General features: G+C 54.9%; 1 protein-coding gene across 1 annotated transcript in view; it reads left to right on the top strand.

The window, feature by feature from the left end:
• Nucleotides 1-3,712: 3,712 nt before the first annotated feature.
• Nucleotides 3,713-25,243, top strand: part of SLC12A3 (solute carrier family 12 member 3) — a 41,573-nt gene continuing 20,042 nt past the window's right edge. The window contains exons 1-15 of the mRNA XM_004264913.3: nucleotides 3,713-8,768; nucleotides 9,206-9,352; nucleotides 10,841-10,916; nucleotides 11,622-11,717; nucleotides 12,034-12,173; nucleotides 12,566-12,676; nucleotides 13,670-13,781; nucleotides 14,600-14,730; nucleotides 19,293-19,377; nucleotides 20,308-20,462; nucleotides 20,745-20,852; nucleotides 21,319-21,442; nucleotides 23,080-23,181; nucleotides 24,102-24,257; nucleotides 24,930-25,029. Coding sequence (XP_004264961.1) covers nucleotides 8,487-8,768; nucleotides 9,206-9,352; nucleotides 10,841-10,916; nucleotides 11,622-11,717; nucleotides 12,034-12,173; nucleotides 12,566-12,676; nucleotides 13,670-13,781; nucleotides 14,600-14,730; nucleotides 19,293-19,377; nucleotides 20,308-20,462; nucleotides 20,745-20,852; nucleotides 21,319-21,442; nucleotides 23,080-23,181; nucleotides 24,102-24,257; nucleotides 24,930-25,029 — 1,925 coding nt within the window. The 5' untranslated portion in view covers nucleotides 3,713-8,486. The remainder of the gene's footprint in view (nucleotides 8,769-9,205; nucleotides 9,353-10,840; nucleotides 10,917-11,621; nucleotides 11,718-12,033; nucleotides 12,174-12,565; nucleotides 12,677-13,669; nucleotides 13,782-14,599; nucleotides 14,731-19,292; nucleotides 19,378-20,307; nucleotides 20,463-20,744; nucleotides 20,853-21,318; nucleotides 21,443-23,079; nucleotides 23,182-24,101; nucleotides 24,258-24,929; nucleotides 25,030-25,243) is intronic.

Here is a 25,243-nt window from a genome sequence, read left to right as displayed (position 1 = left end):
GTGGGGTGGGGGGCCAGCGTGGTTTGGGTGTGGCCACCCAGCCATCCCAGAATGATACAGTGAGCTCCACTCCAGCTCCCCACTAGACCCCAGCAGTCTCATGCAGCTGTTAATCTCTCCTATGACCTTGAAGCTGGGGAAACAGCAGGACTCAGGTGAGTTGAGGGGCCTTGGAACCAGGTGGAGAACTGCCGGAGGTCACAGGCCTCATGTGCAGCCCTTCCTGGCTGAGCAGAAACCTGATTGTGGGGCATCCACCTTGTCCAAGAGGTGAGTATGTGGGGTTTGCACCTGGGGTGTGTGGTCCATCAGGCAGAGTGATGAGGGGTGGTCTCATTTGGGGACACACACTTGTCTTACAAATCAATAACTGTAAAGCTGTCTGTTGTCCTTAGGCAGTGAATTCAAGCAAAGGGCTGATAACCTGCTTATATATTCATGAGTCTACCCAGGATAAAAAAGCTCTTTAAAATCCTTTTACAACATGAAAGATTATTTTTAAGAACCCTAAATCAGCATTACCTTTATCAAGAAAAGCCAGATTTTGTGCTGTGCACAGCCTTAATCAACACATCTTTCTCAAGCTTATAGCCCCAGCTCTGCCATTCTCAACCCTGGATAGCGATTAGGATCACCTGGGGAGCTCTTAAAACTACTGGCTTCCAAGCCCCTGCCCCCTGAGTTTCTGACTTAATTGGTCTGGGGAGGGGCCTAGGCGCTGACTGGTTTTTTAAAGTTCCCCAGGTGATTTTCATGTCCTGGGTCAAGAACAGGGTCAAGACCATTGTTCTGAAGAAGAAGGGAGTGAAGTAGGCCCCTCTAAATGTGGACTCCCCCCACCTTCCTCAACGGGGACTTTCAATAAATCATAGATTGTCAGAGATACACTAAATAGGAAGATGAAAATTCTAACTAGTTAGGGCCCATTGGGTCAACTTGCCCATTGTGTACCCACCAAGGTCAAAGCTAGTTGTCTAGGATGGTTTTTGATGTTGATGGTTAATCAGTAAAAATGACACCAGTTGAAATGCATTACTGAGGGGGCGGGGGGGGGGGGGTGGCAGGGACCGCAGTGTCCATTTCCCAGGAAATCACAAGTGAATGACCATCTGACAACTCTGGCCGAATCCCTGGGCCCTCATCAGAGGTGTTCTTTCCTAGTGTCCACCTGCCCCCAGCCTTCCCGCATCCACCTTTGGCAGGTACAGGCCTTGCCGGGCTTGTCCTGAGCCTCTCCAGCACTCAGTGCTGCTGCTAACGAAGCTTGCTGGGAGTGAGGACTCGATTCCCGCTCCACATGAAGCCCCTCGGACTTCCTGCTGTAGGGCTCCATACCCTGGGGACTCGCACCCAGCCAGAGGGACCGCGTCTGGAGGGCAGACTCCCTTTGGATCCAGCCCCTTCCCCACTTTAGCACAAATGCATTCCGGATGGCAAGTGTCATCTTGCAGCTGAACCCTTGGTGACCACCGGCAGAAGATCGTTTGGGATATATATTAAGGAGGTCAGTAGCTTATTTCAAGTGTCTGGTAAAGGGGCAACAAGATGATGGGGGAGACCCTCTCTCTGGGCTTCTGGGATCCTCTGGACATTTGCCCTGTCGAAGCCCAAGTTGTGATGAATGCAAATGACCAAATCCAACTCCCTTTGGGTTTCCACCTTCTGATCCCAAGCAACCCTTCCCCGCGACTCCTCCTAATGCCCTAACTTTTTTGTTTGTTTGTTAATAAATTTTAGTGCCTGCCCTTACTAAAAAGCATTGCCTTAAATAGTCAAGAATGAGTTGGTTTCTTCCCCCACCCCCACCTTTCTTTTCTGGTAGCTAAAGAGCTGGGGGAAGGGTGGGGGGCGGAATACACACACACACACACACACACACACATATTTGCAGAGCAATATTAATGTCCTCTGAAATGCTTCTTTCACAAGTTCCCTCTCTCGATCATCAAAACACTCATTGAGAAGAATTATCCATTTGGCAGATGTTGAAACTAAGGCACACAGGCCTGAGGTCATGAGGTAGGTGGTGCAGAGCCAGGTCCAGGCCTCCTTTGACTCTTATCCTTCCCACTCCCTCCATGTGTCTAGGGCTGGACCCAATTTGGGCGATGGGGTGGGGGAAGCTGAGCTTTTAAAGCAGTTCCTTGATTCTAGGTCCCCTGGCCCCAGCTCCAGTATCAGGTCAGAGGCTCCTGAGCTCCAAAAGCTGCCATTAAGGAGTATTCTGATTAGGAATGCACTGTGGAGTTCAAAATCGAGCAGAATGACCATGTTTTTCCTCTATTTTTTTCAAGAAAGACAAAAAGGTTTACAGGAAAGTTAGAAAAACTGAAGGTGTATTTAAAAGTGAAAAGCTGGGGCTAGGAGAAACAATGGGTTTGGCTCCTTGGTCTCTTGGAGAGCACATAGGCTGAGTCATCAGGGGGAAGAGCACATGGTCATGCCTGTGACTATAGGACCGAATTTCTGTTAGAATCACTGCTTCAGTTTGTGTTGATGCAGCAGGAATGAGCTCAAGCCACCCTTGTTTTGGGATCTTTTCCAAGTTTGGGTGGAGGGGTCAAGGGTTGATGGAGATTTATTTTCTTTATGAGAAGAGGAAGAGGGGGAAAAAAAAGTGAAATCTCTTTTTATCAGATAGTGACTACTGATTATAATTCTACTTTTTGCCTTGGCTGCCAGGAAGCTCCAAGCTAACACATGGCACTCTCCTGCCTTAAATGTTTGTTTATCTCTTTTTGCCGTTATTCTAACTGTGCTACTTCATACATCCCACTCCATCATTACCCCAGCCAGAGGAAGTCATCCCTTCTCTGAACCCATGTAGCATTTTATCAGGGATTTCTGCCTTTGGGCCTTGGGTTGTGGCTGTTGTGGTCGTTACCTCCTCTGAGGAACTGTATGCTACTTGAGGACATTGTGCCCTGTCCTTCTGTGTATCCTCCAAAACAGCCAGGCTGTGTCTAATACATTATTAATACCTACAATTACTGTGGAATGAATGTTGGCTAAAAAGACTTTTTTAAAAAAGCAAGTCTAACCGTGAAGAAAAAGGAACCAGGAGTTGTTCCTTTAACAATGAAAATATCTTAATCATCAAACATGTTTCCCTTTTGCTTTAGCTGCCAGTAGCTTCAAGGTACTTCAGTGTTCAACTGCTGTAACACTGTCCGGATAGAAGGACCAGGATTGCAATAGACACACTTATGTGGTTTGCAAGGCTCAAGAGGAATCTCAGTTTTCTTGGTCCTGATTGCTTGCAGAGGTTGCAGTCAGCCTCTGGCTTCCCAGACCTCTCCAGTGCCAGACACCTCCATTGTTGCCCTTCCCCCTACACTGTATACAGGGTTTTGTGTCTGCTCCCCACTTCCTCACTACCATCAAGTCTGTGCGCCCCCCCTGTGGGCAGGGACCCAGCCTCCATCATTTGCAGCCCTGGGCCTCTGCATGGTGCTGGCCCAGGGCAGCCATCGGTCGGGGAGGATGTTTGCCCAGGCTTGTCATCACTGCCTCAAACCCTTGGAGCCACATCCAGAGGAGGAAGCTCGCCGAGTTCTGGTATCGTTGCTGCAGCTGGTGTTGTGAATCAGGCCGACGAGCAGCGCATCCTCTTACCCGGCTATTTCACGACACCAGGGTTGCATCATACCCATCCTCTCCAGGCGAGCCTCGTGGGACCGGGGCGGATGTGGACGTGGGGATGGGGCGGGGGTTGGTGTGGGGGTGGGCAGTCTGCGTGTGAAAGATTGTTCTCTTTAGCCCACTGGGTCTCAGCCTGACTGCCCAGTTCCACCTGGGGAGATTTCTAAGAATACTGATGCCGGCCCCTCACCCCCCTTTTGGCCCCAGGCCCATAGCATCTCCAGTGGGGGAGTCAGCATTTGTCAGAGGCCCCAGTGAGATGGTTGAGTGTTGTGTGTAGTCAGGGATGAGCCCGAGGGCTCAGAGCTGTGCAGTTGTCTGTTCTGCCTGACTGTCACCAGAGCCCCTCCTGGCCCTCCCTGGCCCTGTTCTTTTTTCCTGGCACTGCTCACCACCCCACTATGCTCCCCACCAGCTTTCCAGAAACAGATGAGATCTGATCCCCCAGGACAAAGGCCAGTCTCCTACCCTGGCATTCAAGGCCCTCCTTGCCAGGTGTCCCTACTCAAAAATGACACCACATTTCCCCCATAGAGTCCTCCTTGTTCCCCTCTTCTCTCCAACTCCTGTCCTACATGAATCCGTGTGCTGGTTCTATCGGCTCTGCCTTCAGAATATATCTCAACTCCCAACACTTCTCACCACCCTGCCATCCACATCTACTCCCCGGCCCGGCCACCACCTTCATGCACCCACAGTGGCCCCACTAGTCGTGCTTTGCCCTTGCCTCCCTCCATCCAATCTCCACACAATGACCAAAGTGAACTTTGAAAAATATAAATCTGACCATCATATAATAGAACGTGCAACTTCTAACCCTGGCTTATAAGGCCTGGTGTCCCCCCTTCCATGTCTCAAACCCATCTCCTCAGTCCCTCGGCTCCTGCCATCCTGGCCTCCTTGCCATCTTGAATCCCCAGCCACACTCCTACCCCAGAGCCTTTGCACATGCTCTCTCCTCTTTCTGGAACCCCTGTGCTCACACCTGCTCACTTATGGGTGTCTCCTCCTTATTGTTGGATCTCAGCTCAAAATTCTCATTCTCAGAGAGGCCTAAATGCCCCTCCTTTAAAAAAAAAAAAAAAAAGCGTTGTTTTCCTCATAGCACTTATCACTGAATGTACCATGATGATTGCTTGTTTACTGCTTGTCTGTCTCTTCCACTAGAATGTGAGCTCCAGGAGGGCAGGGCCTTTGTCTTGTTCCCCGTGGTGCCTTCCTTACCTAGCACAGGGTATGGTATGCAGTAGGCACTCAATAAATGCGAGTGACTGAAGAAACAATCGGACCACTTTCAGCCTCATCTCCCACCATTTCTTCCCTCCCCCGCCCACCATGGCACTGTGAGCTCCAGTCCCACCACCTGGTCCCTCCCACTGACCACGCCTTCCCAAGCCCCCATGACCCAGAACCCCCTCCATCCTTGCCTACGTCTCCCCTCAAGGCTCCCCCTCCTCCAGGGCAGCCTCCCTCCTCTGCTAGCCAGTTGCTGCGATCTCCTTGCTGGTTAGTCTGCCAGGCTAGGCTGTGAGTTCCAGTCCTGGTGCATAAAGGCTTAGGTGCCTCAGTGGCTGTGAAGACAGCAGGCCCTTCTGTCCTCACCATTTCAGCCCCCTGTGCCTGGGGTTTTCCCTTCCAGGGAGTTTCCTGAGTCTTTCTGTTCCTTTAATACCCCATTCTTCCTCCTCCGAGATCCGGGAGAGTCCAGGGGCCCTAAGTCACCCAGCCAGGGGCCCTTGAGTGAGTGAGAGCCAGCCTGATGTAGGTGTCATTTCCATTTGGCTTTTAAGTGGTGGCAGAGGGGGCTGAGGGAACGACTTGCTCAGAGCCCTGGAGAAACTGACAACTGAGACGGGAGCCTGACAGCCCCTGAGGCCAAATCCCAGGGTTTCACTCAGGGTTCCTCCAACTTCCACTCCTGGTCTCAGACCTGACAGGCTCTGGGCAACCTGGCAGCTGAAGCCCTGGAAGGCAGGAGTCGTGTGTGACCCACATGGTGCTCCCATCAAGAAGAGTGCCTCTGTGAGCATTTCTCAAAGGGATGGACTTCCATCCAAGGGCAGGAAGCCCCTTTCTTTGGCGTCTGTGCTTTGGGACAAGGAGTTCCAACAGTCCCTTCAACTGTCCTATTGATAAGCCTTTTGAGGGGTCCTGCTTAAATCCCCCCACCCAGAGACATACAGGTATGGGGGGCACAGGAAAGGCTTCTCGAAAAAGCAAATGCTCCCCTCCAGGGCTGGAAGGGACCTTGGAGCTGACCCAGGCCTGGGAATTGTAGAGGGGGAGGAAGTGGCTTGCTCAAGGTCATCCAGCAAAGCTGTGGGCCCTCATTCTGCCGGGGCCCCAGTGCTGCTGGAAACCAGCCTTGGTCCCTCTGACCACTTCCTCGCCTGAGATCTTAATCACGAATTTTCCACAGCTGCTCCGGGTACAGGGTATGTAGGGACAGCATAAGGGGGTGTTGGGCAGCTGTGATTTTCACCAGTCAAGTGGCAGTTAAAGATGGAGAGGGCGATAAGGTCTGTAAGCTCTACCCTGAGGCCCCGTGGGAGGGAAGGAGTAATTGGCAGATGGGGCAGGGCGCTGCAGGGAAGGCGGAAAACTGACCACAGCTGTGGTCCTGGCCCTGGAGTCCTCACCTTGGAGCCTTCCCCCGTGCTGGCAGCTGGCTTGGGACTGGGGACACCCTCCTACAGAAGCCTCTCTGAGGAGGGGCCAGACGTCCTGGAGAGGGAGTAGGCGAGTCTGGGGGTCTGGGGAGCCCCGAGAAGAGTCTTTTAAAGCATTGAACACATAGTAAATATATCAACTTTGCAAAACAGTGCACAGTGATCATAATCTTTGGGGTTTGTCATCGAGGACCAGCCGTCCTCAGCTCACCTCTGTGCCTGGTTGAGCTGGGAGGACCCCGAGGACCTACCCTTTGTCCCCATCCCCACCCCCGGGGTAGTTCTGTCGGCCAAGGGTTTCTGTGGCAGCCTCTCTTTGGTTCTGGCTTCCCTTCGTTACTCATTCAACAAGCGTTTAATGAGGACCTGCTCTGTGCTGTTCTAACTGCTTGGGAATGTCAGTGAACAAGATGGGCCCAGATCCCTGCCCCCGTGGACTGGTCTTCTAGCAAGTTGGATGAACTTTATGCCCCCCTTTCCAGGAAAATGCACTTAGGTATGAAAACTTGTCTACAAATTTGTGGGGCTCCTGGACCCCAATTGAAGCACTTCATCTTAGAGGGGTGATTCCCTAACGCAGGTTGCTACCCTAACACAGTCTGAGCATTTCCTCCTGTCCTGGGCCCCTCTGAACCAGGAGTGAGGGGGCAGCAGAAGCCAGCCAGGCCCCCCGCAAGTTCTCAGTCCACTGGTGCTGACTTGCTGATGGACGTCATGGAGCCCCGGGGGGCTCTGAGCATCTCAGAGCTGGTCTCTGGGGACGTAGGTGAGCTTTGAGAGCCCAGCTCAGGTCTGAGAGGCAGGGCAGGGAGGTAGAGAAAGTGTGTCCCTCATGAGGAGGGCCAGAGCCTGGGCATAAGCCAAGCTTAGAGGCCTGTGGCTGGTGGTGGCCTTGAGGCCTCCATCCATCCCCTGCCTTCAGAAGAGCAGCTTGTCCTCCAAGACTCCGGTCAGGGGTCTGTCCTGTCCCTGGTTGTCCCCACCCTGACCCTCCTCCATGTGCATCTCTCCCATCGCCGCCCTCTTCACACAGCGGGGCTGGTCTCTTTCCAGGTCCGTTTCCCCCACTAACTCAGCAGCCCTGTGAACGTAGGCCTGTGCCCGCCGTCTGCGTTCCTGCCTCCTGTCTCCACCCATGACATGGTCGATGGTCAATAAGGTTTGTTAGTTGAACGGCTGAAAGATGCAAAACGCAGCAGGGATAACAAAGAGATGAGTGGTTTTCCTGTGAGCTTTAGGCCACCCACCCCCAGGAAGCAGACTCTGAGACAAAGGTGAGCCTGCAGGGCACTCACCAGTAGAGCTCTTGGGGTCAGTACCTCTGGCGAGAGGAGAAGGAAGCAGGACGGGACAGAGGGAGGAGTGGGCTGCTGTGTAGACAAAGCCTCAGCTGACCCTGGGGACTTCTGGAGGTGGGGTGGCTCCTCAGATCTGGGGGCAGGGCATCAGGCCTTTGCATCCCGCACCTATCATTGGATGAGAGCTCCATGGGGGACCTCAGCCGTAGGCAAGGCCATTGCCATAGGAGCTGACACTGAGACCCCTCGCAGCAGCTGGGGGTTGTCCTTCTTTTCTGGTGGCACATCAGGTGGCCACCACACTACCTCTCTCATAGTAAGAGAGACTAACCTTTTATATATATGTGTGTGTGTGTGTGTGTGTGTGTGTGTGTATCTTTTTAAATGTCATATGGTTCATCTATTCGAACATACTAAATAAACAAAATATAAAACTAAATACCATATACTGAAACAAGAGGTTTTTGAACCTGCGTGGAGTGGGTCCTCAGGCCATCAGGCTGTCTCTGGGGACCCTCGTAGGGTCCCTAAGGATCCTCTTGGTGAACACTCCTTCCTAGGGTCCGGCTGCTGATGTCCACTGCCCCCAAACTCAGAAGAGCCTCTCTAGGACCCAGGGGCTGGGCATGCCCCCCTTCTCGGCTGACCCAGCCCCGGCTCCCAGTCCAAGGCCATGTTGCTATCTCCAAGATCTGATGGTGGGTAGGACAGCATCAGGCACGTGCTCTGCCTCCCACCCTGTCCAGGGACCTTGCTCGCCAGCTGTGGGCGGTTTGGACCAACCTCTCCGCCTCCTCCCTGCTGTGGCCCCAGCCTATAAAGCCACCCTGCGTGTCCCCGCCGACCCTGGCCCCCTCCCCCGACACCCAGAGCCACAATGGCAGAGCTGCCGGTGTCGGAGATGCCCAGGGACCCTGCTCTGTGCAATGGGCGCTTCACCATCAGCACGTTGCTGGGGGGCGATGAGCCCCCCCCACCGGCCGCCTATGAGAGCAGCCACCCCAGCCATCTGACCCACGGCAGCACCTTCTACATGCGCACCTTTGGCTACAACACTATCGATGTGGTGCCTGCCTACGAGCACTATGCCAACAGCACCCTGCCCGGCGAGCCCCGAAAGGCCCGGCCCACGCTGGCCGACCTGCACTCCTTCCTCAAGGTAAACACCATCCCAGAGGAGTGGCCCTTCCTGCTGTGTGACCTTGACCAGTTACCTAACCTCTCTGAGCCTTGGCTCTGTCATCTGTGTCATGGGGACAAACAGGTGTCTTCCTCATGGGTTGAGAGGCCCACATGGAATGCTGGTATGGGAGCTGTAATACATGTAATAACATGTAATATTCATTGCCCAGTCATTGGCGACCCAGTCAAGCAATCTAGGGTTGCCCAGAGAGGTAATGAGCTCCCGGTCAGTGGAAGTTTACAGAGTTTACACTCACCTAAAGGAGATGGGGAGAGGAGGGTAAGAAAGGTCTGCAGCAGAGACGGGGCTTGCTGGTTTGCTACTTGGGAGGCTGGACGGTGGAGGGTGGGGAGGCGGGGGAGCTGGATTGTCATGACCCCTGCCTGCCTGACCCACGGTCTCTGCGCTCCCAGCAGGAAGGCAACCACCTGCATGCCCTGGCCTTTGACAGCCGGCCCAGCCATGAGATGACCGATGGGCTGGTGGAGGATGAGGCAGGTACCAACGGCGAGAAGAACCCTGAGGAGCCTGTGCGCTTTGGCTGGGTCAAGGGGGTGATGGTGAGTGGGGCGTGGATGGGATGTTCAGGGATGGGGGTAGGGTGACAGAGCTCCATTCAGGCTCAGCTTGGACTCTCGGGCCTTAGTAGTCAAGGCAGACCCAAGACTCAGCCCGGGCCTCAGTTTCCCCTTCTGCCTAGTGACCTCAAATTTTCTCTGCTTTTGTACTTCCTGACCTCCGTTTACCTCCCAGACTGAGACCTAACCCTGGGGAAGATCTCTGTTTGTCTGCTCAGTCATCATGTGACCTTAGACAAGTTACTTAACCTGTCTATGCCTCACTTTCATCGTCTATGAAACGATGAGCATTCAATGAATTAATAGATGTAAAGCGCTTGGATGAATGCCCACCTTGGAGTTGAGAGAAACTGTGTTTCCCCAAAGAGCCACCAGAGGGCAGTACTAAACACAAATCCACAACATTGTTTTCTCATTCTCCACGATGGGAAGGAGAAGGTTTGCTGTTTTAGACCCCAAGATAGCAAACAATCTAATGTACTTGGCTTTGGAAGACATTATGGCACTTTACAGAGGGGATCGCATGAGATCTAGGAGAACGCTTCCCGCTCTGGGAGGCAGGAAGCCTGGGTTCTTCCAACTGCCTGCTTGGCTGTGCCTCTTTCTCCATCTGAACAGTCAACCCCCCTCTAGCTCCAGAGGCCCGTAATCCGGAGTCTGGGTCTCCCTCCCTCACTGTGGTGGCCAGAGCCTGGTGTGGGCCCATTCAGTACCTCAGAGCATATGGAGGGCCTTCGAAATTTCCCAGGCCTAAAATTTTGAATCACTGTTATATACCTGAAGCTAATATAATATTGTAAATCAACTATACCTCAATTTTTTAAAATAAATTACATTCAAAAAAATTTTAAAGGCTTAAAAAAAAAAAGAAAAAGAAAAGAGGAAGAAAAAAGAAATCCCCCTGGGCTTCTAAATGCCACATGTCCCCCACCCCAAGACGTGGCTGGGGCCAAAGACCACACCAGCCCCTCCCACATGGGATTCCAGCCTCAGCTGTGGCGTCTGGCTTTGCTTTAAATTCGGAAGCTGAAGTCAAAGCCACCTGAGCCCTGATTTCTGCTTGTATGTAGGGCATTGGCTCAGCTGGCGTTTGCTGAGTTCCCCCTGAATGCCAGGCTCTGGGCCAACAGCTGGCCACTGGGCCATGAATGGGGCTGGCAGACACAGGACCCTGGGCTTGGAGCAGGGTGAGGGGTGATAATGCTTGCTGCCCATCCTCAGGCCTCGATGGAAGGAGGGTAGGAGAGTGGTGGGAGGGACAGGTGGGTCTCTGGATACCCCTCCCCTCCCTGCCCCACAGAACCAGAGAGGCACTGAAGTGGGCACCCACTAAAGTGGGTGAAGCAAGGAAAGAACCCAGGTGTCCCCTAGGTGCCTGATGCCATGCCAAGACTGGGGACAGGGACTTATGTGCTTGACCTTGGGGTACTCAGCCCCCCCAGGTGGCCTCTGACCCCCCTCTCCTCCCAGATCCGTTGCATGCTCAATATCTGGGGTGTGATCCTCTATCTGCGGCTCCCCTGGATTACCGCCCAGGCAGGCATTGGTGAGTGCTGCCTCTGGGGGGCAGGGGGACGGTGCGCCCGGGTCCTGGTCCTCCCAGGCTCCACGGGAGCAATTTTGAACTTGGGTTACAGAGGTCAGGGCAGTGTGGCCAAGGAGCACTGGACGTGGAGTCAGCAGGCCTGGGGGCTCTCCCTGGCTCGGTTTGCCCTCAGTAAGTCACTTAACCTCTTGGAGCCAAGTTTCTTCTGCAGAGCATCTGGGTTAGGAACTCACACTGTGGACAGACCAGCTGCTAGCTCTGTACCATGCTGTGTGACCTTGGACAAGTTTTTAACCTCTCTGAGCTTTGGTTTCCTCATCAGTTAAATGGGGGCAATAACTGTCCCCACCTCACAGATCTATTGTGGGGTTCCTCTGATGCACATAAAACAGCACAGGGTTTGGCACCCAGAGGTGCTCATCAAGTGGTAACTATTACTTTATTTTTTATTATTAAGAGAGGATACCTACCCTTCCTTATGTAATGATTCTTTACATGTTGGCTTATCAGCTCCCTGGCTATTTAGAATATACCAGGAGGTAGACAGAGACCCATTTTTCAGATGAGAAAAGTGAGGATCAGAGAAGGAAAGTGACTTAAGTCATGTGGTGAATCAGTTGGCTGATTCAGGTTCCTCAAATGGCTCCTTCTGAGAAATGCCCTGACTGAGTTTTGGGGCGATCACCTCCCCGCCCACCCCCACAGTCCTGACCTGGATCATCATCCTGCTCTCGGTCACGGTGACCTCCATCACGGGCCTCTCCATCTCGGCCATCTCCACCAACGGCAAGGTCAAGTCAGGTGGGCCCCTCCCCAGCCCCAAGGTCCTCCTCGTGTAGGTCCCCGAGTATTCACCCTGGGAACGGGTCTCTGAACCACTCCCTACCCTCCACCCCCACCCAGACAGGGACACCCCAGGCTGCCCCTGTTGATTCCAGATGTAGGCTTCGGGCAGGCTCTCCACACCTATGGGATGGGATGGCCTTGGTTGCCTCCTGCTCCATGAACCCCCTGGGCCCCATGCTCACCCCCTCCCAGCCTCAGCTCTGCCTGCCCCAAGTCCACCCCAGCCAGGTGACTCCTCTGGTTTCATGGCTCCTGGCTCTGTTCCCAATAGGCGGCACCTACTTCCTCATCTCCCGGAGTCTTGGCCCAGAGCTAGGGGGCTCCATCGGCCTCATCTTTGCCTTCGCCAACGCTGTGGGTGTGGCCATGCACACTGTGGGCTTCGCAGAGACCGTGCAGGACTTGCTCCAGGTGAGGTAGGGGCTGGACCCCGGGCAGACAGAGCCCCGGCCGCCTGCCACATTCTCCTCCACACCTTCTGGGCCGGGCCTTCCTGCCCCTCTACCCAATTTGGCCTTTAGGGACCAAAGCCACAGTCCGATCATTGTGGGTGACTCTGATGATCTCTTCAAATAAAGACCGTCCCCAGAAGTCTCCTTCAGGGTTGCGTGTTGCCTTTAGGGCCAAATTGTCCAGACCCATGCAGTAGCTGCTTTGGAGGACTTGTGGGCAGGGGAGGAGTTTGAGTTTGTGTTTTCCTATGAGAGGGCAACCATAAATGAGGTAAATCACGGTGGAGGAGCCTGGGGGGTGGGGTGGGCTGTTCAGAGGCAGCACGCAGCCTAGCCTGTCACCTCCCCCAGGAGTACGGCTCGCCCATCGTGGACCCCACCAACGACATCCGCATCGTTGGCGTGGTCACCGTCACTGTGCTGCTGGCCATCTCCCTGGCTGGCATGGAGTGGGAGTCCAAGGTGAGGACAGGATGTTGGGGAGGGATGTGGGCATGGTCGAGTGCGGAAGCGGGAATCGCAGGACCTGGTCCCAGTCTTGGTTCTGCCTCTTGTGTGTGTCAGATGAGCTTTAAGTTCTGCTGCTGTGACACAGACCCTAAGGAAGGGGGCCTTAAGCCAGAATCGTTCATTTCTCTCTCATGGAACAGTCCAGGTGTGTGTGTGTGTGGCCCCTGGGGACCAGGTATTCAGGCGCCTTCCATCCTGTGGCCTCTCTACCCCTGGGGTGTGGCCCTCATCCACCTGGCCCATGACGGCCCCCACCTCCATGTCCACAGCCCAGTCAGCAGGAAGGGGAAAGAGGGTGGAAAGGAGAGAATCCCCTTCCCCTTTCCTTTTCTGTCCCAGCCTGGAAGTTGTACATATTCCTTCTGCTCACTTCCCGTTGGCCGGAACATGGTCCATGGCCACACCTCACTGTAAGGGGGGCTGGGGAAACGTGGTCTTCATCTGAACCTATCCCAAGCCCCGAGTCAGAGGTTCAGCATGAAATAAGGGAAGAGATGTTGGGCCACAGCCGGCAGCCTTGACCAGCACAGCCCAGGCGCCGGCTGCCCCGCCTCTCGCCCCCTGGCTCTGACCTCCAGCTCCACCACCTCCCCACTGTTCCTTGAATGCACCAAGCTTATGCCCCCATCATTCTGCTGCTCCATTATCCTCCTCCTTTAGGACCCTTGAAGACACCTTCTCAGGCCACCCTGCTAAAGTAGCCTCAACCCAGTCCCCGGGACACCCCCTGTTCTTACTCTAGATTCATCCTCCTTATTTATCAGCAAGACAGGAGCCTTGCTATGTCGCCAGCTCCTAGAACAGAGCCTGTGGAGTAATGGGTGTTGAATGAGTGCATGAATGAATGAATGAGAGAGTAAGGGACCTGGAGCAAGCTCTTCCCTGCTGGGGCTCCCTGAACAGGTGGGGCCAGACCGTCTGACCTCCAGGCTCCCTTCCTCCCAGGCCCAGGTGCTCTTCTTCCTCGTCATCATGGTCTCTTTTGCCAACTACCTGGTTGGGACACTGATCCCCCCCTCTGAGGACAAGGCCTCCAAAGGCTTCTTCAGCTACCGGGGTACGTGCGGGTTGGGGCCACTGCCCGTGGCTCTGGGGACAGGGACAGTCTGCCCACCAATCTGGCCCATTATGTGGGCACCGGTGTTACCGAACCAAACTTGGGTCCGCTTACCCGTGTGCAGTAAAGCCAATCTACTGACACTGGGTTGTGGTGAAGGAAAGTGCAGCGTTTATTTCAGGGTCAAGCAAGGAGTCCAGGGCAGCAAGTGCTTAAAAGACCCAAACTCCCTGAAAGCTTTCAGGGAAGGTTTATAAAGATAGAGTGAGGGAGGGGGGGTGTGGGGTGTGTGATCAGCTGGTGGACATTCTTCTGATTGGCTGGTGGTGAGGTAATCGGGAGTCAACATCATCAGCCTTCTGGTTCCAGCTGGTCTGGGATCTACGTGCTTGTGGGCAGCACGCAGTTAACTTCTCCCACCTGATGGGGGTTTCAGTAGCTGCAAAACAGCTCAAAGGATCTGGCCCAGAATATTATCTATAGCCCTTGAGGAGGAACTAAAAGTCCTTGACTTTGTTTAATGGTTAAGCTACTATTATTTTGTCTTGCTTGACTGTTTTCTTCCTGCATGTTCTCACTTCTCTGATTAAATGTATTCTTTGACTAAAGCTTATCTACAGACAAAAGGCAGGCAGAGGACATGGGTGGGGGTCAATTCTGGGAAGGCCCCGTAGGGTCCTGCTCGGTTACATGGGGAGGCTGGCACCCCTGACCCCCACAGCCAGGAGCTGCCATGGGAACCTCCTGCCCGCCCGGCTGGGCCCAGAGAGGGTGCCCAGGCCTTCCAGGAGGCCCTGACTCAGGCCTTGTTTTTCCAGCGGACATTTTTGCCCAGAACTTGGTGCCTGACTGGCGGGGCGTGGACGGCAGCTTCTTCGGAATGTTTTCCATCTTCTTCCCTTCAGCCACGGGCATCCTGGCGGGAGCCAACATCTCCGGGGACCTCAAGGTGAGCAAGACGCCCAGCCCTCCTGCCTCCTGGCCCTATCCTACCAGGATGTCCCACTGGGCACTGAGCGGAGCCCTGAGACCCCAGGGCCACAGCTTCTAAACTTCTGTGCGACGCAATCCAAGCCAACCCAAATCCATCCCATTCATCCCACTCCATCCTGAGGCTGTTGATTGGCACCACTGCACTCTAGGCCTTGAGGGCCACCCCCACATGGGCTAGTCTCCTCCCTCGATCCTGGGACTCCCAGCCTAAGGGGAAGACTGACCCAGCTTGACCTTCCAAAACTCAGACGGGATCGGGCACATCCTCCCAGGGCTCTCCATCGTCTTGATGCGGGCAGGCTCCTTGGCACGGCATGTGAGGCCCCAGCCCCATGGGAACTGTTGCTGTTCCCATGACCCCTGCCCCAGCCCTGAGGATCTACTGCTTTGCCCCTGTTGCCCTGTCCCTCCTCCACACCTTTGCCTCTGCTGTGCTCTCTACCTGGGACTCGCTCTCCTCATTTCTTTACCTTGTAAAGTTCTGTTCCTCCTGCAAATTAAAGCCTCCATCCTTACACCTCTCCCAGCCCTTCTGTCAGAGTCTTGGTTCCTCTAATTTAGTGATGTCAGGCCACTTATGCCTCTGCCCCACCGCATCTGGAGAACTGGGGCCTACCTCTATGTCCCTATTCCCAGCTCAGGGTCTGACGCGTCCTAGGTGCTTGGTGCCTGTGTGCTGAGTGAACAGTGGTGGGATGTGGCAAATGGGAAGTGTTAGAGCAGAAGTACAATGCGCACAAGTGGGGGAGAAGTGCAGACTGAGGTGGCAGGGGCTCCAGCAAAACTTCTGGCTGAAGGTGGGGCTGAAGCTGGGCTCTGAGAGACGAGAAAGCCAGCGGCATCTTTGCCAGAGGGAGGTTATCAAAGGAGCTGGTACACGAGTGGGGATGAACAGTGAGAAGCCTGGCTTTGTGCTGGGGACCTTCACCCTCCATCTCAGTCCCGCTCGAAAGGTGCTCCCTGATGCATTTTCTTAAATGAATCAAGAATTGTGCACTGGAGGCAATCTCGATTTGCAGCGTGGCTCTAGCAGGACCTGGAAATCGGAGGGAGGCTGTGTTTGCCCGGCTCCTCTCCCTTCTCTGGGGAGCAGCCAGCAGGGGCCTGGTCTGCCTGCCCCGAGTTCTCTGCAGAGCTCGGGCTTGTGCTCAGGTGGCCTGGTTCCCCTCCCAGCCCCGTTATAGATCATCATAGCCTGGGGATTTATCTAGATGCTTTATCAAGCTTCTTAGGTTACCAACCGGCCCAGTGTGCAGGCATCAGGGTCAGGCAGCTGTCTCCGAGCTGGGGGCAGGGCCAGGCATCTTCTTCTGTCTTAAATGCCCTCAAGCCCTAAAGGGACACTTTTCTCCTAGATCTGGCCCCTTGCCCATCCAGTGGGACAGTAAGTCCTCAGCGAAGAGCAGCTCCCGTTCATGGGGACTTTATGCAAGTCCCTTAAAACCTCTCTGGACCTCAGCTTCCCCAGCTGTAAACTGGGACTCACGCAGCCCTGGCTTCCCAGGGCAGGGAGCAAGGATTCAACGTGCTAATTTACGTAAAGTGCTTACAACAGTGCCCAGCCCAGAGGAAGTGCTAAAGGCTGGTTGTCAAGGTCAATGTCATTTTTACCATGTGGCCGGCACGGTGCCTCCTTCTTTAAAAATAGTATCTGTGGGACAGCTGTAAGCTTCTACCATCATCACTCCCATGTTACAGACGAGCAAACCAAGCTTAGAGAGGGTTAGGGGCTTGCCCATGGTCCCACACACAGGTGTCAGAGGATCTGGAATTCAAGTTTCTAAAACAAAGAGACCTCAACTTTATCACAACAACTCCATCATTCAACCAATATTTTTTGAGCACCTGCTTTGAGGCCAGTGTCTTGTGGATGCAGCAGTAAACAAAAGAGACACAAATTCCTGCCCTCATGGAGCTGACATGCTAGTGAGAGAGACAATCAACAAATAAATAAGTAAAATCTGTATTTTGCCTGATGGTGGTTGAGCGATGGGGAGAGAAATCAAGCAGAGAAGTGGGGAGGCAATCCCTGGGTCAGGGGTGCAGAAGCATGGTGTGAATTTACACAAGGTGACCAGAGACTCCTGAGAAGGTGACATGTGAGCCGAGACCTAAAGGGGTGATGACAAAGTTGTCATTGTTACTATTAATCCTTTACGTCCCCCAACCCTTTAGTGCTTACAGAGCAGTCTCGTGACCATGATCTCATGTTGGTTTAATCTTCACAACCACCCTGTGCTAAGGCCAAGAAAATCATTATTAACTCAATTTGCTGATGCGGGGGATGGGTGCTCAGAGACAAGGGACTTCCTAGTGACTGCCGTGGGATCTGTGCCAGGCTGGTGTTGTCCCAGGTTGTGCCGCGTTACAGTCCCCACCCCAACCGCTTATGTTTACAGGTGCTGGCTACATGCCAGGCTACTTTCTTAGTTCACAGACAGCGGGGGAGAGACACTGAGGCTCAGAGAGGTTAAAGGGTTTGTTCCCAGGCACACAGCCAGGAAGAGATAAGCAAGATGTGGACCCAGATACGCCTGATTTGTGAGTTGGGCTCTGAGATTTCATGCCGAGACATGAGGGTAGGATGGAAGCCTGGTGTATTCATTTCCTGTGGCTGCTATAACACGTTACCACAAACTTGGTGGCTGACGACAATGGAAATTTATTCTCACACAGTTCTAGAAGCCAGAAGTCCAAAAAAAGGTGTCAGTAGAGCCATGCTCCCTCTGAAGGCTCTAGGGAAGAATCCTTCCTTGCCTCTTCCAGCTTCTGGTAGCTTCCAACAATCCCGAGCATTCCTTGGCTTGTAGCTTCATCCCTCCAATCTCTACCTCTGTCTTCATGTGGCCTTCTTTCCTCTGTGTGTCTCTGTGTGTCCTCTCCTCTCCAAGGACACCAGTCATTGGATTTAGGGCCCACCTAATCCAGTGTGACCTCATCTTAGCTAATTACATTTGCAAAGATGCTATTCCCAAATGAGGTCATATTCTGAGGTTCTGGATAAATGTGAATTTTGGGAGACACTATTCCACCCACCATAGGAGATCTGGGAGGTTGACCTGGTCTGTTGGCCTTGGGACCAGGGACTCAGGGCAGGGCTGGCTGGCCCATAGTCGCAGGGCCCCCAGAGCAGAGACCTCAGCAGCCTGGGGTGCTCCAGAGCCTCCAGCCTCTCTCCAGCTCTGCTCCCACTTCTCTCTGACCCGCCGCGCCCTTCCTGCCACCCCAGTGCCTTCAGAGCCACGTAAATCGTCCCCTCCACCCTGAGGCTTTCCAGCGTTCCTGGCAGTGTCTCCCCCACCTTGTTTCCCAGTGTACTGTGATCCTCTCTGTGGCGGGCACCATCTGCCCTGTGTTGGCAGGATCCCACCTGTACCTCCTCCACTTGGGCCAGGGCTCCTTAAGGGCAGGTTCAGGGCCTGGTCATCACAGATTGACCATGGGTTCCAGCACAGGGCTCCGAGTGTCTGAGGCAGAGAGCTGGACCATGGCCAGCTTTGCTTCGACTTGCCAGTGAATTTGAACAGTGTCATGGTCCCTCCAAGCTCTGTCACCTGTGATTCTTCCTGCCAGCTGAGCGGTGAGCAGAACGGCCCAGAAAAGCCTGGCAGGTTTACGAATTTACTTCCTATGACTGACGTGACCTTCGCCTCCAAGCTAGGGTCTGTGCCTGGATGCGAAACTTGCCATAAAAATCCCAGCCTGCGTTACTCCACCCAGGATCAGCACCCCCGGGGGGCCTGAGGCTGTGGACCTTGGCGTGGTCAGGACCAAGCCGCTGGGGCTCAGTGAGCTGGGCCTTGCTCACAGCTCCCTGGCCTCAGTTTCGCCACCAGCCACTTCTCAGGAAGCTATGTTTGAGAAAGTGTCTGGAAGAATGAAACACATGACGTGGATGTGAAGGTCGGCTACTACTGCCAGGAAAGCACCAGCAGAGTTCTTTCTCGAAGGGGAAGGAGAGAGTTTGGGGCTTGTCTATATATTGATTGCTGTGGAACCAGACAAATCAACTGGTGCATAATAGTGACTGCACGCAGTGAGCCCAGCTGGTGAGCTGGGCCCTGGTCTAGGAGCTTGACAAGGATTAATTGGTTTCACCAGCATCCCTGTGAGGCTGGAGGGGCTGAAGCACGGGAGGACATGCACGCTGCCCAGCGATCACCTGGATTTGACCCCAGGCAGGCTGACTCGGGAGCCCTCCACCTCACCCCACCCTTCACAGCCCCCAGAGCAAGCGTCAGCCAGGTGTCCTCGGGGACCAGGCCTGGGGCTGCTTGGAGTTCCTCTCTCTGCCTTGGGCTCCCAGGGCCCTGAATGTGGTCTCAGCCGTCCCCTTGGTTCTGTCCTGTCCCCCTCTGTGGGTCCTCAATCTCGAGGTGCCTTCCTCTCAGTGCCCCGGGGAAGGGGGTTCTGGTGGGTCAAGGTCAGTGTTTGCTGCCCCACCCTCAGCCTGACAAGGACAGGGCCTGGGAGGAGGCCCAGGGGCTGCTTGATGCCCTCTCTCCCTCCCTCCTCCAGGACCCTGCTGTAGCCATCCCCAAGGGAACGCTCATGGCCATTTTCTGGACCACCATTTCCTACCTAGCCATCTCGGCCACCATTGGTAAGCTGCCGACCCAGACCCTGGAGGGGTCACAGGGTGCCTCCTGGCTCTCTAACAAGGATGGCTGGGCCAGGAGGACATGGCACCCCAGGAAGTGGAGCCTCGAACTTTATTTGGGGGGCCCCTTGGGGGGTAGTTTGTGGTGGAGATGGGGGATCACCCCAGGCTCCTCTGGTCCCTTCAAACCTCAGGTTACAGATTCCATGGTATGAAAATCCTATAGGAAAAGTCATGTTCCAACTCCAGGAATAATGATCAAAACAATGAGGAGGAGGAGGAGGAAGATGACTCTAGCAACTGACTTATCACCACGTGCCCAGCCCTTTACATGCCTTATTGCATTTAATCTGGGCACTATCATTTCTGCCACTTGACGGAGGAGAAAACAAGGGCTTAGCGAGGTTAAGCGACCTGCCCAAGGTCACAGGGCCTGAGTGGTAGAGGTGGGCTGTGGACCAGGCCTGGGCTGCTGACACTCGCCTCTCACTGAGATCCTCACACATGCTCTTGCTCCCAATAGCCACATCGTGGGGAGAGCTGCTCGCAGGTGGCCAAGGGACGTGGCCCAGGTCCTAGCCACTTAGGGCCTGAGATCCGGTTCTCCATTTTAAGGAGGGCACTGTGACCTCAGGTCACTTAAGCTCCCTGTGCCTCTGTAGAATGGCAATGACAATAAAAGTAGTAGTAATACCTGTTTCCCCAGAGCGTTTAAAGTCCTTAACACAGGACCTGGCACATCGGAGGTGCTCCTGCATGGTAGCTAAACTCATTGTCGTCGTCATCATCATCATCATTATTATCATAAAGTAAAGGAAGAGCTGACCCATCAGCAGCATGTCGCCCTCTGCAGAAGCGTCTGGCATTTTCGGGGTGGGGAGGGGAGGGGAGGGGAGGGAAAGGAGGCCTCCCCACGCCCTCCTTCCTCCTCAGGCTCCTGTGTGGTTCGAGATGCCTCCGGGATCCTGAATGACACGGTGACCCCCGGCTCAGGCGCCTGCGAGGGGCTGGCCTGTGGCTACGGCTGGAACTTTACTGAGTGCTCCCAGCAGCACAGCTGCCGCTACGGCCTCATCAACCACTACCAGGTACGCGCGGCCCTGCCAGAGGCAGGGAGGGCCAGGTGGAGGCTGGACTGGGCTGGGGTAGACAAGGTTTGGGGGGCTGGCCCCAGGCTTGGGAAAAGAGCTTCAGGTAGGGGCCTGGGCCCAGTTTTTGCCGTGGCGGGCACTGGGTCCCCAGTGAGGGTTGCAGACTCAGGTGGCAGCTCCCAGACTCAACCCCTGCCTGCAGCGGGGACTGGGGTGCCCGGGGTGGGGGCTCTGGACCCCACTCCTCACCATGGGGGCCCGAACCCCATGTCCTTGCAGACCATGAGCATGGTGTCGGGCTTCGCACCCCTGATCACGGCCGGCATCTTTGGGGCCACCCTCTCCTCAGCCCTGGCCTGTCTCGTCTCTGCCGCCAAAGTTTTCCAGGTGAGGCTGTGGAAAGGGGCGGGAGTGTCTAGGAGGCCAGGTGCAGGGGGCCCCAGGTGACTGCCACAAAGGCCTGGAGGAGTCATATGACCCGGTGTCTAGACTGAAGGAAAAGGAGCTAGTAAAGCAAACGCTTGCAGGAAGCAGCCCCTTCCTGTGCCGAGCTTTGAAGAGCAGCTGCCTTTCCCACCCCTCACTCCCTCTGTGCAGCCTGGCACCCCGTTTGCAACCCCCTCCCAGTTTCCCTCTGATGTGATCAGCCCCTTTTGCCCTTTCAGTCTTCGTGGTGAGGTGGGGAGGGCAGGAGATCTGTCCCCTTTCAAAAGACAGAAGCCGGGACCCAGTTCAGGAAGTGCCCTGCTGAGGTCACGGAGAGAGCAAGCAGGGCCTGGGGTCCAGGTGGCCACAGGGGAGGGGGTGGGGCAGGTCCCGGCCAGGGGGTGAGCCCGTCGTCCTGTGCCCACAGTGCCTGTGCAGAGACCAGCTGTACCCGCTGATCGGCTTCTTCGGCAAAGGCTATGGCAAGAACAATGAGCCAGTGCGTGGCTACCTGCTGGCCTATGCCATTGCTGTGGCCTTCATCATCATCGGTGAGTGGCCACAGGGTACGCAGGGCTGCCACCTCTCCCGGCCAGCCGTGAGGGCCATGGGGACAGGGCCCGACATGCTTTCCCTGGCTCTGCATTCCTGTGTCCTGGCAGCCGGGACCTCCCTCCCCAGGTCTGAACTAGCCCCCAGGAGCACATTGGGAGCACAGGACAAGCTGACTGACTCCTCCTCGGGAGCTGGTACAAACAGCTGGATCACTATCTCTGTAGGTATAGAACCTAGACCAACCTCATTTCTCAGACCTTGAGCTGCTGGATCCCTTGGGCTCCAAGGTAGGGGTTGCCTTAGGAGAAAGATTCCAGTGAATCAGTTAGTTAGATTGACTTTCTATCCTGGCTTTGCCATATGCCAATTGTGTGACCTTGGAAAAAATCACTTCACCTCCTAGAGCCTCTGTTTCCTCATCTGAAAAATGGGAGTAATGATGCATAGAGGGTGTGTCACAGATGGGCAGGAAGAGACCATGTGTATATATCACACACACACACACATACACACACATGCATTCACATACGCACACACTCATGTGTGCACACTCCCCAGTACTTCCTGATTTACTTAGCCAACGAGGCAGAACTTGCTAGGAGAGAGGTGGCCCTACCAAGCAAGGGCAATCGCCGTGCCTTGGCATGATGACCCCTGGTTCCTGCTCCCTATGCAGGAATGGGGTCAGGATCAGCTGTTGGTGAACCTTCCCAGGCTGGGGGGGCACCTTCCTGCCACAGCTGAATCCCTGCTCTAATACTTAGGCTGGCGTCACCAAGCCATGAGACATAACCCAATGGTCTAGCCACTTCCACTCAAGGGAACCTTTCTGGACACTAGATACTCCTGGATCCTGCACCAGATGAAGAGGCAGCAGGGCCACAAGCAAGGAATGGAAACACCTAGTCAGGCCTGGCATTCCCAGATGTTCCTGGATGTTTTCTGCTCACCCTGCCGTCCACCCCTGCCTCGGGTTCGATGTCATTTTATCTGGGTGGTTCTGACTGTACCTCAGATGGAGGATCACGATCTCAAATGCTCTGGGGCAAGGCTCTTGTGCTAATTCAAAGGACTCATGTACAGAAGGCCTGGCACATAAGAGTTGTTTTTCTTGTTTTGGGATCCACAGAAGCAGGCCCTGAGACAAGGATTCACATGCAAAAGTGTGTCTAGGGATGCCAGGGGTTGCAGCAGGGCAGGGGCTCGTGAGACAGGGAAGGGAAGGAGCCGGTTCTTGAGTGGGTTTCCATTGTGGGTGGAACTGCGATACAGTCTCAAGGTTTCAGAAAACAGAGAACATGTGTCTTGGGTCACACTGTAAAATGTATTTCTTACTGTAATTTGTGGTCACACAAAGAAGCGTGATAGCCACTGTCCTTGGCCATCGCGTAGCCTGATGGGATCTACCCTCACACTGCTCTCCATCCTCTTTAGAGCCGGCAGTTTACAGTTTACAAAACACTGGACTTTGAGATTCACAAAATGACGGACCCATTTCACAGATGAGAAAGTTGAGACTCACTGAGCCTCGGTGGCCCATTTGGGGTCCCCTTATCCTGAGAGGGAGGGTACCAAGGACTCCTTGGTGGAGTTGCCCAGTAGACTGTTTCCTCTCTCCCTTGGGTCCCTGAAGCTGAGCTCAACACCATCGCCCCCATCATCTCCAACTTCTTCCTGTGCTCCTATGCCCTCATCAACTTCAGCTGCTTCCACGCCTCCATCACCAACTCACCCGGTAAGCAAGACCCTCCCCCTTCATGGGGGGAGGCACCTGGGGCTGGAGTATGGAGCGGGGAGTGGAAGGCATGGATGCAGGTGGGCAAACCAAGGTCACCTCTCAAATTGAAATCAATTAAAGGGACCATTCATATAATAACAGTAATAACAGCTATCCTTTATCAAGCACTTACAGTATACACTATACATGGATTCATGCACTGTTTACAGTATGCAGAGACTTTACTAGTTAGTGCCTTCTTACACCAGTTTTAAGGGAGTCAGGAGGCTGATTCCCCAGAGAGGGAACAAAATCGTCAGTCACAGACGGGGTGGCTGCAGGTTGCACGTTGCCCAACTCCAGGGGACGCCACTCATAGATGTTATAGATTTTTATGTTTATTACGAAAATTTTCTGGCAGATGGCAGTAAAGAGTCTCAAGGAAGACTTTTTCTAGTTAGCCCCAAATCGCCGATGGGCTGGTGCTGGGGCCACCTTTTCCCTAGACCATGGACCATGGTGCCCTGGAGCTGTGCCGTGGAGCGGCTGTCACTAGTGGCGGCCCTGGCATGGCCTGCAGGTGTGGGGCTAGGCAGAATCATGTCCTTCCCCTCCATCTCACCCCCTCGGCTCTGTGTGAGCCCTGGAAACCAGCACTGCTGTGACGTTGGATGTCCTGTGGCCGTATTTGGCCAGAGCTGGACACCTCCCCCTTGGTGTAGCCTGTTCACATGGCAGGATGCCAGCCAAGGCAGGTGTGTGGCCCTACCAGAGCCTCCAAGCCCAGCTCCAGGAAGCAGGGTGGGGGGGCGGGCACAGACTGGGACCCCAGCCCTGGGCACTGCGGGCATTGCCACCCAGGCCCTGCCCAGCTATGCTGGCCCAGGAGGAGGCTCCGGAGTACTGAGCGTACGTCCTGCCCTGTGCCCCCCGCCCAGGGTGGAGACCCTCATTCCGATACTACAGCAAGTGGGCGGCGCTGTTTGGGGCGATCATCTCCGTGGTCATCATGTTCCTTCTCACCTGGTGGGCGGCCCTCATCGCCATCGGTGTGGTCCTCTTCCTCCTGCTCTATGTGATCTACAAGAAGCCAGGTGTGCGGTCACAGGCTGCCCAGGGGGTCACGCGTCCCTTCTCGCCCTGAGGCTGCCAAGCCGTCCTGCCTGTCAGCTCAGCCGGAGGGCCTGCCTCAGGCGCTGTGCTCTCAAGGGCCCCCCTCTGGTGCTCCAGCCTCATCCCTTCCCACGGGTTGAGGAGCCCCCGGGAGTGTGCCCACTCAGAGCCCACACCTCTACTAATAGACCACCCCCCCGGACACGCAGGGCCTGACATTGCCTGCCCAGGTCCATCCTCCTGAGAGTGGCCGGCCCACTGGTGTGCACACCAGACCGAGGGCTGCCTGACTGAAGGGCAGCCAGCCCAAGCCTGGACGTGTGGGCAGGGATGTCTACACGCATGCAGGCAAGGATCCCAGGGTGACAGCAATCTGGGGGTGGGATGCAGAATGCCGGGAAAGCCTAGCGCTCTAAAGTAGAACCTGGCCTTCCAGGTCATTGTGAAGATCTTTTTGTCAAGGGAGGAGAATGTTTTGTAGAGTCATTAGCTTGATGCATAACTTTTAAACGTGTAGCCATATTGCATGTGCAAACGTTAGGAACAGATCTACAGGCTGTCTACCTGCTCCCACGGTGCTCGGTTCCTGAAGAAGGTCAACATATGTATGTCTGGTTTCTCCCATGACTTCTAACCTTGCACACGCCCCTCAGAGGTGAACTGGGGCTCCTCGGTACAGGCTGGCTCCTACAACCTGGCCCTGAGCTACTCGGTGGGTCTCAACGAGGTGGAGGACCACATCAAGAACTATCGGTGAGTGCAGCCTTGCGGATGCCTGGGAGGCAGGGCTGGCCGTGACCGTGCTCCGGGACGCTCCAGGCCAAGGCCTGTCACCTGACCGGCAGACTCATGGTGGGCACGGCCCCCTCACAGAGAGGAAACAGCGTGGAGGAGCACTGCCCAGCAGTCAGGAGACCGGGGCTGACACTGCCCAATGGGGACCAAGCAAGTCTAGTGACTTCTCTGT

The sequence above is a fragment of the Orcinus orca genome, chromosome 20 (assembly GCF_937001465.1).
Source record: "Orcinus orca chromosome 20, mOrcOrc1.1, whole genome shotgun sequence".
Taxonomy (NCBI): domain Eukaryota; kingdom Metazoa; phylum Chordata; class Mammalia; order Artiodactyla; family Delphinidae; genus Orcinus; species Orcinus orca.
This window is presented reverse-complemented; position numbering and strand designations above follow the sequence as displayed.